The sequence below is a fragment of the Alosa sapidissima genome, chromosome 13 (genome assembly GCF_018492685.1).
Source record: "Alosa sapidissima isolate fAloSap1 chromosome 13, fAloSap1.pri, whole genome shotgun sequence".
Lineage (NCBI taxonomy): Eukaryota > Metazoa > Chordata > Actinopteri > Clupeiformes > Clupeidae > Alosa > Alosa sapidissima.
Window position 1 is genome coordinate 32,299,166 of NC_055969.1, and position 13,172 is coordinate 32,312,337.

Genomic DNA, 13,172 nt, shown 5'->3' on the forward strand with positions numbered 1-13,172 from the left:
TAAGTGAGTTGAGCGAGTCATGCAGCTTTGAGTTTAGCTGAGGAGGTGGGGACAGAGACTCTTCCATTAAAAAGGCTGGAAATGAATGCAGTTTTCAAGAGTCCTTCTACTACCTTTGTTTTCATGATCAAATGCGTGGACCAGTATATTAACCTATTGATCTACACTACATTCATTCTTAAATCAGACACTTGACAGATCCTCTACAGAACTACATCGTCACCTCCATCCTCTCTGAATTCCCACTTATCTGCTCCTACAAAAACTGAGTACAATTGAACTGTGCTCATTGGGCAGGAAACATCCTGCATTTGTCATGCAGAGAACTAGACGCGACACAAAGAGTGGTCGAGAGAGAGACAGAGAGAGAGAGAGAGAGAGAGAGAGAGAGAGAGAAAGAAAGAGAGAGAGAGAGAGAAAGAGAGAGAGAGACAGAGAGAGAGAGAGAGAGATAGAGAATGATTCATGTCCGTTCAGTAAGTCTCTGGAGCAGGTGCTCTTTCTGTCTCTCTGGCTGGCTGGCTGACTGGCTGCTGACTCAGACCATAAGTGGTAAGATGAGTAAATGGCCCTGGACCAGTTAAATAGTGGGAGGAGCAATCCCGAGTGTAGGTGCAGCAGGGTGCAGAGTAGCGCATGTCTGAAGCACAATGGCATGAAACTGGGGAGCCAAAATGGTACATTTGGTTCAAATGCTACATTTGCCTGACATGTAGTGATTTATTTGCCATAGGTACTGATCTGGAACAAATGCAGTCCAATTGTACAATCCAAGTATAACATTTAGCATTGTGATAAATCATCTCTGCTCTTTTTCTTCTTTTTGATCTGTCTTTTTAAATGACTTTATGGCCCAACCTAAGTTTGACATTTATGTAAAATGTATGTTTTATGGGTTACACAATATGAGTCATTACAGACTAAGCACTTGTTTGGCAGGCGTTACCGGAGCTGTAAAGTGTTTCTGTAATCTTGTTGAGAGCAACAGTTCAGAGAGAGCACATCTATTAGAGCTTGAAGGGCCAAAAGCTCATAAATCAGAGATGCCAGAGCCTTGAAACCAACACACTGTTTTGGCTTTTTTAACTTCCACATTGAAACGGAGGGGAAATGATTTTGCCTGTGAAGGGTGATTGGGTCAATGTCTCCTTCTCTTAAAAGCTTAATCACAGAGATAGAGAGAGCGGTCTGTAAAATGCTTGTGATTTAAAAGGGAGGATGTGTTTGCATCCTCAGCCTTGAGTCTTACCTTGCTGGCTTTGAGAATGTTGATCTGCTCTTCATAGACAGTGTCTCTGTTCTTCTCCAGGAACCCGTCACACTGATACTCAACCTGTAATAAACATCATCAGATGAATCACTAACAATAAGATGCATGGATTAAAAGACAAATGTTACACTGAGGAAGACACTAGCCCTGGCTTTTCTGGTTCTTCTATTTGAGAACTTGGCCTCAGACAGCTTTCACAACAACTTTGGCAAGTCGGAGCAAGACATTGTGGGGACTGTGTGTGTGAGAGAGAGAGAGAGACAGGACTGTGGCGTAGAGTCAAAAGCAACCCAAAAGATTCATATTAATTAGAGTAACTTTGGCACAACCCGAGCAAGAGTGACAATTTCTACAAACACACATTCTCCATTATTTATAAACACTACGGCTGGCTCAAAGGTCACAGAGCAGCACGGCAATTTTCTCTTTTTCTTTGTGTGACAGAGCTGACCCACATAGCCAGTTTATCAAAGAGGTGAAGCATGTAATTAAATGCCGCTCTATGAGCACTGACTCTTTTGTCTCTAATTGGTAGCTTGTGTTTGTGATTGTCACAAGGGCCGCTAGCGGGACACTGCAGCCACAGTTTGTTGTGGGGGTGAATTCCATTTAACCTCTTGGTGGCCAGAATGGGTCTCAGACAAGTGAAACTCAGCGACACTCAGTTATAGTAACAGAGTACAGTATCACACACTAAATGTCTTGCAGGTAAATGGTGAATGCTTGCAATAACCACATACTGTATATCTCTACGTCAGTGTTTTTACTGAGAAGGGAATGTTTTTGCTGTGTTGGATGTTGTGAAGTTCACTTTCACAATTAGTCACTTCCTCGCAGAGTTGAGATTCTGAAACTCAGCCAACCTCTCCACCTGCATGTGGTGGTCACACAAGACAGGATTAAGGTACTGTGATCTTGACAAAAATGTCAGAGAGAGAGAGAGAGCATGACAGAGCCAAACTTGGCTCCTAATCTAAACACAGTGCAGGGGTATAATGTACCCCATAGAGAATAGGATAAGAGCCTGGATGAGAACTGAAGCAAGAGAACTGAATGTCATTTCTGAACTGATGGATTAATGAAAAGGACGTTATGTCTTGTTTCAATCTTGTGGGTAAAAGTGAAGGCCCTAATCCCAACAACTGTACCTTATCAGCAAAATGGATTATAATGAAGGAGCAGTTGGACATCCTGGGCTTTTGGAAGTGCTCACTGCTGGAATGGCGGTCGTACAGCTTCTGGGCCCAGTTTTGGTCTGTTCCTTTTGGCACCTGGACGACAAACCGAAACCGGAGAGAGAAAAAAAAAAAAGGGGAATGGGGAGAGAAAGTCAGTCAGCAACTCCAAATTCAATGCTCTATCTGGGTTACCTGTGGCAGGAACAACATGTTTACTCTTTTTGAAGTTGCTCCAAGAAGATCGTTAGCGACTTCAAAGAGCCCTGAGCTCAGACTGGATGGGCTAAATGAATAAATCATCTGTCTTTGACTCCAGAGGGCTTCCCAGGCGTTGAGCGACTGAGAGCAAAAACAGTCTCTGCTGCCAGGCTACAGAGTGTCAAAACTGATCGGTGTCGCTGAGCAACCCAGTTACCCACCTTGCACTCCTCATCGAGGAGATCCAGGATCCCCAGCTTGGCCTCTATGAGATCAATACACGGCTGGTTGTCATAGAAGTCAATGAGAGTCCAGGGGATCTGTTCCTTCATGTACTCCTCTTGCTCCAATTTAAATACATGCTGAGGTCCCAATGATAAAGCACATGTCAGTCATTATACTGAACAAGGGATGAATAATGCTACATTAATTACAATAGGCCAATAATAAACCTCACCGAGTTGAACTGCTGCTGAAGCTTCTCATTGGCATAGTTGATGCAGAACTGCTCAAAACTGTTGATCTCGAACGTTTCAAATCTGCAAGGAGGGAAAGATGCAATTAGAGGAGTGTCTGAAACTGGCCTTCTCCCTCCCTGTCCAACTCCTCTCCCAGCGGATCAAACATGCAATGGGCTCTTTTTCCCCCTCCTATCCAGCTTCCCTTGCTCTGCATCTCTTGTCTCACTACCTCTTTTCAAATCGATACTGGAGACCCTCTGCAGGGATGTAATTAGGCCTTTGGTCAGACGGGCCCTTACCCAGCCAGAGTTGACTCTCAGCAGTCAATAGGACTCCAGCTTGCGCAGTAATCAGAAGCGGCACCACCAATACAAGGATGGAGAGGGAAACCCATTTATACGGTATGTGCCTGTGGACCTCTAATACTTCCTTCTCCTGTAATTCTCTAATCTCAGGCATTATGTGGTGGCAGTGAGAAATGTGCTTCATGCTGTAACTCCTTCTTTAGCGCATGAATGCAGAATGTTTAGAATGAAGCACACACAGAAAATGTTCAAATGAATACATTCCTTTGATGGAATACTTAAAATATGGAGATTCTTGTAAAACATGTCTAACAATCTTTACCCGTAGATGTCAAGCACACCGATGAATGAGTGCTGTTTGTCAGCGGTGTGCAGCGACCGGTTGATGTTCTCAACGATCCAGTCAAAGAGGTGCGCGTAGATGTGCTTGGCCAGTGCGTCGCGGGCATTGCTGGCCTGCTTCAGGGACATGGGCTTCACGTAGGTCTCGGACGTGGTCACCAGCTTCCTGCGGCACAGCCAGTGCTCCATCTGCTTCTGCTCCACCCCCAGCAGGCGGCAGAAATGTTCCAGGTGAGGGTCGTTCAACTGGGGGGGGGCAAGGGAGAGAGATAAATGGAGAGAGAGTTAAAGAAAAAATTAAGAGTGAGACTAACTGAGAGAAACAGGATTAGTCACGCAGAAGAGATTTAAAACAGTGTAGGATTTACACAGAAGACAACAAAAGTGGTACAAAACAAAGGCACCCTCAGGCCAAGGTAGGTTCACACTGAAGTTGCACTGAAACTTCTTGCCAAACAAACATCAAAATAAAAACAAAAATACTCTATACAGGCTTTAGGCATCAGAAAGTGTTGATCATTATGCAAGATTTTAGCTGAGGTCACGTACATTGATATGGCATGACTCTCCGTCTCGCTCAGAACAGATCTCCACATTGCCCAGATGCAGAATGGCGGCAATTATCTTGAAGATGCCAGTTTGGTAAGTGTCCTTGAAACCTGTAAGGAACACAATAACATACTGCTATTGGAAAATTGTCCAGGATGGACACTGGACAGAAGCTATGTCCCATATTTGCCTCCTTCTCATATTTGTTAACAACTGACAAAGCGGGCTTGCCTAGTAATGAGAATGCCTCTCTTGTCTTGTCAAAGTCCTGAGCGTCGTTGACACCCTCAATGAAGATGTTCTCTCCCATGGAGGTGTAGGTGAAGTCTTCTGCACTGGCTGAAAAGCACGTGACCCCATGAGGACTATTAAACACAGTGACAATTACAATTTCCTGTGCATTGATGAAAATCAAATGAAATGTGCATATTAAAAGGGAAACTTGGCAGGATTTCCCCCTCTGCTGGAGAAATTGTGCATTATGCTATTTCAAACTGTGGGATAAGGTACCGATAAAGCACATGGATTTGTTTACAAGAACGGTTAGCATAAGTTTGGCAGAACTATGTGGAGGTAAGAAACACGATTTAAAACGAGTTTCTTGTTTCTCACTTCTCTTTCCGGGACGGTAGTCTCAATGTTGCAAGGTTGGTTTTCCGCCTGGGGACGCTAGGCGCAGCGGGGAAAGTAACCATTTACACCGGAACAGGTCATTTAACCATCCAAATGATTTCTAAACGGGTTTATTACGTTGAAATAGTTGCCAAGTTCCCCTTTAACTGAAATATTTCACTCAGTGTAAGACTTGACTCAGTGTAAGCAACCCTGTGAGCTGCAGCAGATAAATTCTTTTTAGGTCAGAGTGAGTGCTGGGGACATACAGCGGGGAAAATAAGTATTGAACACGTCAACATTTTTTTCAGTAAGTATACTTCCAATGAGGCTATTTGCATGAAAATTTTACCAGACATTAGTATTACCTCAGATAATCCACCTATATAAAAAAAATCCAAACATTAAAGTCCGTAGGTAGAGTTATGTGTAATAAAGTGGAAAAATATTGACGTGTTCAATACTTATTTTCCCCGCTGTAACTATCCACAGCAGTAAAGAGTTACTGTCACCAACACACGCTAAAACATTACAGGTCTTACATCATGTGTTGTTGAACATGACTGGTATTTCAGGACACTTACTCAAAGCCAGGTCTTTGAACTCTGACCGGGGGGCAGAGGCACAGAGCTGGTAGAAGATGTGGTAGTTCCTTTCATCCTCGGCCTATAAAACAATTCCTGCCTGTTAGCAATGGAGTTATGACTGCATATTGAGGCCCACTATCACGCATACAGAAAAGCTGAACATTGAAACGGAATTAGACCTCAGTTTAACCTCAGTTCCTCCTCTTTATCTCATTTACCTGAAATACGACTCGTGACTTCTCCAGCAGATAGGTGCGCATGTTGGCACCAATGATGTGGTAGCGCCGGTTAAAGCCAATCTGGATGTACTTGCCGAATCGGCTGCTGTTGTCATTGCGAGTGGTTTTGGCATTCCCTATGGCCTGTTGGAGAGAGGATGTGCAGTTGATTGATGTGGGAGCTACAAAATGAGACTTTGAGTCTCACCTTTTTATTATTCTAACTCTATATATGCAGTGCAACTCTGTCTTCTACAGAAAAAGATGAGATGTCCCTCTAGACGGCCCTGAGGCTATTTCTTAGTCTTGTCTTCCTCTGTCTGGAGACGGCATGTCAAAGATGATGATGGAAAAGATGTGGAGACCTGTGTCTCAGCGTACCGAGTCCCCCTCCTCCTGCCCAAATCAACTGGGCTCATCTAGCCAAAGAGATACACTAATTGATTCTGAGACACTGCCTCACTCTTCAGTGCCCAGATTAACTTTCAAAATGGACAGGGAAGGAGACTGATTACCCAGAATGCAGTTCTGCGGGCCTTATCTACTCCTGTGAGCACATCGACAGGGCTGATGAATCTCCTGCCCATCCCCCCACTTCCCTAACTAATCGATTAGTTACATAGTAGAATTCCATTATCACCAGTCGAGGCTAGGAAGCATATCTAGGAAGTATATTCAGTAAATAATGGGGCAGAGTTCATCAATCCCTGGCCCTAATGGCAATCCCAATGCCACATGTCTGTCTATAATTGATTAATAATGTCCTTAGAGACTGAATGATTGATCCATAAAGCAGTGCGCTTTCTCCTTCACCTCCATGATGGGGCTCGACGCCAGCACTTTCTCCTCCACGTTGCTGTCGTTGGCCGAGCCTCCAACCGTGGCGAAGTAGCGCATGCCGTACTTGGCGGAGACGGTCTTCCCTGCCCCAGACTCCCCGCTGACGATGATGGACTGGTTCCTCTCATCCCTGAAGGGAAAAACACACACAGATACAGATGTAGCTTCTTAAAAGTTTTAGACAAAGGAACACATCAGTTATTTGCAGACACAGATAATATGGTTTCGCACATAAAGGCATACACTCTCCCTTGGAACACAATTGACTGTGAAATAGTGAAATGCTGTTCTTTATGTGTCTAAGACTGTGATTGAATTGGACATGGGGGTCACTGAAAATTAGCTTTTCCTCAACACTGATTCCTGCCCTCATTCATCACTGAAGTGTCATGACTGTCTAAAGAAATCTACCCTGTTGGCAGCTGACCCAGGAACAGCTTTGGGCTAGACCAGCAGCAGGAGCCAGTTGCCATATCAGTTTCAGAGTCAGATGTGGGTGGTGTCGACCCACCCGGGATCATGCCTGCTCTCTGTCAGTCGCTGTCACGCTTTAGCCATCCTGCCTGATGAATCGTCTCCTGCTGACTTTCTCTCTCTCTGTCTCGGTCTCTCTCTCTCTGTCTCTCTTTCATGTCAGCATATCCTAGCACTGCCTGTGTCAGCCCCTACTGCAGTTCCTCATCTCTGTGTGTGGCACACACACACTCCCTCGGAGAACACACTAGTCAGGGGGAAATTCCCAGAAGGATTGTTTTAAACTTCATTTGACGTGACATTTTCTCCCAACTATATATAAAAAATCTGGGTAATAGAGGATTAGACACTGGAACTAACAGTCACATTCCTCCATCCCTTGTTTCAACATCTATCTCTCTCTCTCTCTCTCTCTCTCACACACTCTCTCTCTCTCACTCTCTCTCTCTCTCTCTCCCTCCTCCTCTCTCTCTCTCTCTCTCTCTCTCTAAAATCTATTAGTCCTGCTGCATCAGGGACCTGCGTCACTGGGGAGTCACTAAGGTTCTGCAATACCCATTAAAAGCTTTGATTAGGATCTGGTGTGAGAACAGTTTCATCTTTTGTGTTTTTTCCATCTCTCAAACCCCCCCCCTTCAGAAAAACAGAGGCACAATCACAATAGCAAGGGCAACAAAGGCCCACACACAGCTATTATCCACCCACATGCCTTCCATTACGGATGAGACTATTTCAGACAATCAGGGTTCCCTTGCTTTGCAGCACCAAATAATGGAAGTCTCACACTGCAGGTAGACTCTTCAAAGCTGAGCTCTCTAGCCTCCACACTAGCTCTTTGCATTCCACAGCTCTTACTGTGATGTCTCCTGTTGAAATTAAATGCTCCTGTTTTGTTGGAAATACTACTAAGGACGAAGAAAGCTTGAACCAAGTGGAAATCCAGAGCGGCTAATCATGCCCTGCGTTATCAGCTCTTCACAGGCTAGGAATGGAAAGCTTAGAATACCTAGCCCGTACACTGCACCACTCAATAATGTGCACCTGATAGATGATTTAGAGAAAACCATGAAAATGATTACAAATGTTCTTTTAGATAAAGGCTGGAACATACACACAATCTTTAACATTCTGCTGAAGCTTAACTTCTACAGAGGCCCTTGGGTGTCAAAATCAAGCAAAGCAATAGACACACAGAGATTTGCATCTGGCTGCGACTACAGTAGTGTGGTGCCACTGGATTATCATAATGAATTAATCATATATGAAAGTCTCACTTCAAAATGCATCCTTAAAAAGTAAACACATCAATTAAGTATAATTATAAGTATATATACTCTTTTGATCCTGTGAGGGAAATTTGTTCTCTGCATTTATCCCAATCAGTGAATTAGTGAAACACAATGGACGCAAAGTGATTCGGAAAGTATAAGTAAGTAGCCTAGAAATCTAGATGCACTCTAGCGGCAGCAAGTGTAATTTGCAGCCAGGGTAGTCTAGCAACTCTCCGTTGGCTTGTGAGCTGGAAAAACCCAACTTCGGTCAGACCAATCACATTGTGTATAGAGTCGCAGCGGTTCCGCGTGAATTCCCTGCTACTTGAAAACAAAGAAAATGGATGCTGCTGCTGGCGAACAGCGGTCTTTGAATCGCGACTCGAGTTAAGCTTTTTTTGGCAACTTTGAGTTAAGTTTGCAAAAGTTTGATCAACTAGCCAACTAGCTCCGCTGGTGGGAAAACGCATGGGACTCGTGAATTGTAGCGCTACCCAATTGAATGCAGAGGGAATTTGAAAGACAACCGTTTATCCCGCCCCTCGGATTGAGCACTGCCAATGGTGAGTTCCCAGACCCTACATCTTGACGTGGGTCTGGCTCGTCAGGCTAATAAGTAGGGCCCTGTACCTAGCCATTTGCTTATAAGCTTCCTCAGCCACTGCAAATATATGGGGGTCCATGTCTCCCATGTTCTGCCCGCTGTACGCATTGATAACCTCTTCTCCATAGATATGCAGCTGCTCGTACGGGTTGATGGCCACCAGGACAATTCCTGAGGATGGGGGAAAGATGACAGGATTAGACAGAGCCTAACGCGTGCAGCATGTATTGCAGTGTGTAATGCTATTAACACATCCTGTGATTATCTCCAATCATGTCCAACACAACACAATCAGAGTGACTAACAGTAAGCCCTGCGGCTTAGGCTGAGGTGGTGAGGTTGTGAAATGGACTACTCCCTCAACCGCAGAGGTAAGCAGTGCTTTAAACATGACACTGTGAGTGACTGTTATGATTGTGCAGTTGATGACTTCAACTTGACCATTGATATTTTCCACCTGGTTGACTGAAGCAAGAGATCTTGACTCAACCAGATTTCTGTTATGACATGTTGTGACAACACTCATTGATGACATTGTGTAAGTGTTGCATTGAATAAAAGTAGAATAATTCTTTATATAGGGTTACTTGTTTGTGATCTATACGTCGTTGTAGTGTAGAATAATTCTCTAGTTTCATCCATATTGGGTTACTTGTTTGTGATCTATACGTCTGGACATACAGTATATGACATCAAGACAAATATACAAATACACACCCAACTACATCACCCTTCACCCTTCACCCTGCACCCCCCCCCCCCCCCCCACCTCCTACACAACAGTATTATACAAGTCAATACAAGTCTGCAGTTCAAAAAGGAGCAAGAGGCACATTTATGTGAGAGTTTAAGTTTTAAATCTGCTATAGCATGATGATTAGGCATGTGAGTTGGAAATAAAACAATAAGGGAATGAGAACAATAAAAATGGAATGACAATATGTATCTGTGCCTCGAAATACAAAAGACAATAAGTGAGAATGCTCCAGTTTCCAATTCTCCTGACTTCCTGTGTTAGAGTATTGTGATTATGACCCAGTTGTTTCTCAGGGAAAGACAAAAACAAATTGTGTCTCTCTGCAATGCTTCTGTCTCATTCTCCCTGACAGGAGAAACACTAGTGCAACAGCCTGACCTCCTGTCTGTTGGAGAGGTTTGAAGGCAAAAACTGAGCCAGACAGTCTATGAAAATGTGCACTCAAGACGCAGTCTGTATACAAAACAAATCAAGGCAGTTTCTGTTCATAGGCGTAGCCTAGTTTTGGTTGGAAGCCTAAGCCAGGTTAGATGCCCATTTGGAAGTGTAGGAAGAGAAAGCTGAACAGGCCACAGGTTTGAATAGGAAGCTTATGGCAGGTTCTACTTTACTTACTGCTATTGCTATAGGGGGCAAGGCAACCAATACATATACACAGGCTTGGATGAGGGGATGGTAAAGATGACATGGACAAGCAAAGTCTTTGTTCTAGTCCAATAATCCTCTTGTTTACTGTACATTCCACCCACTTACCATCCCAGTTAATAGGGTGAACCAGGAGGAGTCGTGGGAATGACATGAATGGGCAGTGTTGGGAGGAGACGACACGAGAAAGACAAACATTTTCAAACCATCCCATGATGACAAAAAGGTTACCTCATATGGAGGTGGAACAAAAGGAGCAAGAAACATCCGAGCAAGAAACAACAACAAAAAGTGACACAATCATAATGACAATAGAAAATATTAGCGAAGCCCAGGGGACAGTGAATCATGTGTCCAGGCACTCACCGCAGTACGTATAAATGTGGTTGGACTCCAGGAAGCGGACCTTGAGGTTGTGGAGCACAGCAGGCTCGTGAAGGTAGCTGAGGGCAGTGAGGTCATTTTCACCCACCAAAATATCAGGGTTCCGCAGAAATGGAAGCTGGTTGTCTTTGGGCTTAATGGCATACTGCAAAGGCTGAGATAAAAGGAGAATGGGTATGAAGACAACGAGCAAAACTAAAGAAGAAAATAAAACCCCCGTTTTAAATATAACTTTTAGAATAAAAGGGGAGATACAGGATCTAGATTTCACTTTGACAAAGTCACAAAGGCATATTGTTTTGTTGAATTTGGGACAGTGTGGTGAATCAGCTTGATTTAATCAATTATCAGTGACTAAAGCCATGATATAAATATAAAGCATATCCTTACAAGCATATTACATGCCCGCATTATTCTGAATCATGACCATTTAATCAAAAATGTGTCTAAAACATTGAGTGAATTCCATGTTCAGCAGGCTGCCAGGGTAACCCAGCGGGTAGAAGGGCTGTGGTAATAAGGGAAGCAGTGGCAGAACCCATGTGCGCAAGCCATGTCGCCAGCTACAACTCAGACTAATCCTGCCAAATGTGCCCTGGCATTGTGAGGAAAATCTTGCCACTTCAGCATAAGCTGTTCTGCCACCTGTTGAGCTACAAAAGATGTGCCGTCACAAAACATGGTTATTAACTGTTCTAAGTCTGGTCTAAAAACAGCCGACGTGATTAATGAATCATGCGGTGTGACTGACATTGTGATTATACTCTGCATAAGCAGTGAACAGTAGCATGAAAAGCAAGAGAGACAGAAATACACAGAGAGAGAGAGTTAAATGTTTATCAGTGTTAAAATCATGTTAAAAGCATCAGAACAAATGCTAACCAAATAAACTAGCCACAGCAGAGAAAGCTGCTGTTTACTATCACAATAATGAGGAACATCAACAGGACCAGTCTGGTCCATGAGCAGCTCTAGTGTCCATGGCACATTAGGTAAACACAGAGGTCCTGCTGCAGACGGCAGCTAAACCTTTGGTCCACTCCAGCAAAGCACCTTCTAAGCCCTCGGTGTCTGAGCAGACTTGGCCCCCTTCATGCCTCTTTAGCTGCCGCTGTTGAGCTGTAAGGAAGATAAGCTTGTTGGCCTGTCGGGCGCAGTCATGTCCGGCCAATGACTGACTTAGGAGGGCGTTGGGAAACAGTGACCCCTACAGGGCATTCGTGGCATCGATTAGATTTTGTGGATCAACTTGTGTTTTAGTGGCTTAACTTGTAGAGCAAGATACCAATATGGGTTCAATTCCCAGGGAAGACACATATGATGAGACTGTATATCTGAACAGCAAGTCATTCTGAATAAAGGTACATAAATGTGATGTAACCTTACCGACTCATCCTCCAATTTCAGGTGCAGGACGGGCTCACCCTCCTTGTAGTCGCGGACGATCTCCGCTGACTTCCACACATCTTCCGGGTCGGGGATCCACACCCGTGTGTACTGCAACCCATGGAAACAAGAAGCATTAGCCACACTGAGCCAACATGATAGAGACAGACAGACAGACAGATAGATACTTTATTGATCCCCAAGGGGAAATTTAAGAAAATGGAATCACAAATCAGCTGGTACTAAATTAATTTAGTGCCCCATGAGATACACACAACAGAAAGCATTTAGTGTCATTTCATTTAGAAAGAAACCTTGTAGTACATGGGACTCAACAATTGCATGCCCTTTTTAACGTCTGAGTAGCTGAAACAAAATCTAACAACGGTTTCATCAAAATCTAACAACGAATAACTCTCCCTATGAACTGTACGCATTTCATTTCTTTGCAGATGAATATGCATAATTCAGTTCTACCCGACTGTCCTTCATAATCTTGTTTGGCACTCAGAGTACATGGAGAAAAAAAAAGTTCACAACATACACAGACCAAGCCCTCACGCACAACCAAAACAACACGTTTACTTTCATGGCGCCTCTCGCAGCGCTGGATCGTTTCCTATTAATCTCAGCGCCTGGTGAATTATTAAAGGCCTCATGTGGTGAATAGAGAAGTGGCTCAAGTTGCAGCGCGGCGAGGAGAGAACTGATATGAACGTGCAGTATGGGCACAGACGCAGAACAATCCCCCCCCCCCCAAAAAAAAGAGACAGAAGTCACCGGGAGCCACTGGCATTAAGCTTTAATGCGACTCTGCAGAGCCAAGGGCCGCTCGCAGAACCACACTCATCCGCATGAAACACACACACACACACACACACACACTGGTTGGAGGGGTTTCCACAGTCAGCCTGGGATGACACCGGTCTTAGAGGAATCTTTAAGTGCAGCGCTCAGGACATGGATCACAGTAAAGACATGGATCACAGTAAGGACATGAATAAGAGTAAAGACAAGGATCACTGGCTACAGAATGAAGCCTAAACAGAGACTTTCTAATAAGGAGACACAGAACTCAACGAATCTCCCAT

The 13,172-nt window shown here is 44.1% G+C and overlaps 1 protein-coding gene across 2 annotated transcripts in view; it reads right to left on the reverse strand.

Moving 5' to 3' along the window:
- Window positions 1-13,172, reverse strand: part of myo5b (myosin VB) — a 66,169-nt gene that overhangs the window by 34,191 nt on the left and 18,806 nt on the right. For both annotated transcript variants that reach the window (XM_042059554.1, XM_042059555.1), the window contains exons 2-14: window positions 12,082-12,192; window positions 10,678-10,849; window positions 8,936-9,080; window positions 6,534-6,690; window positions 5,721-5,864; window positions 5,500-5,581; window positions 4,535-4,642; window positions 4,304-4,413; window positions 3,735-4,000; window positions 3,104-3,185; window positions 2,868-3,008; window positions 2,419-2,541; window positions 1,250-1,333 (exon numbers count right to left, since the gene is read on the reverse strand). In XM_042059554.1, coding sequence (XP_041915488.1) covers window positions 1,250-1,333; window positions 2,419-2,541; window positions 2,868-3,008; window positions 3,104-3,185; window positions 3,735-4,000; window positions 4,304-4,413; window positions 4,535-4,642; window positions 5,500-5,581; window positions 5,721-5,864; window positions 6,534-6,690; window positions 8,936-9,080; window positions 10,678-10,849; window positions 12,082-12,192 — 1,725 coding nt within the window. The remainder of the gene's footprint in view (window positions 1-1,249; window positions 1,334-2,418; window positions 2,542-2,867; window positions 3,009-3,103; window positions 3,186-3,734; window positions 4,001-4,303; window positions 4,414-4,534; window positions 4,643-5,499; window positions 5,582-5,720; window positions 5,865-6,533; window positions 6,691-8,935; window positions 9,081-10,677; window positions 10,850-12,081; window positions 12,193-13,172) is intronic.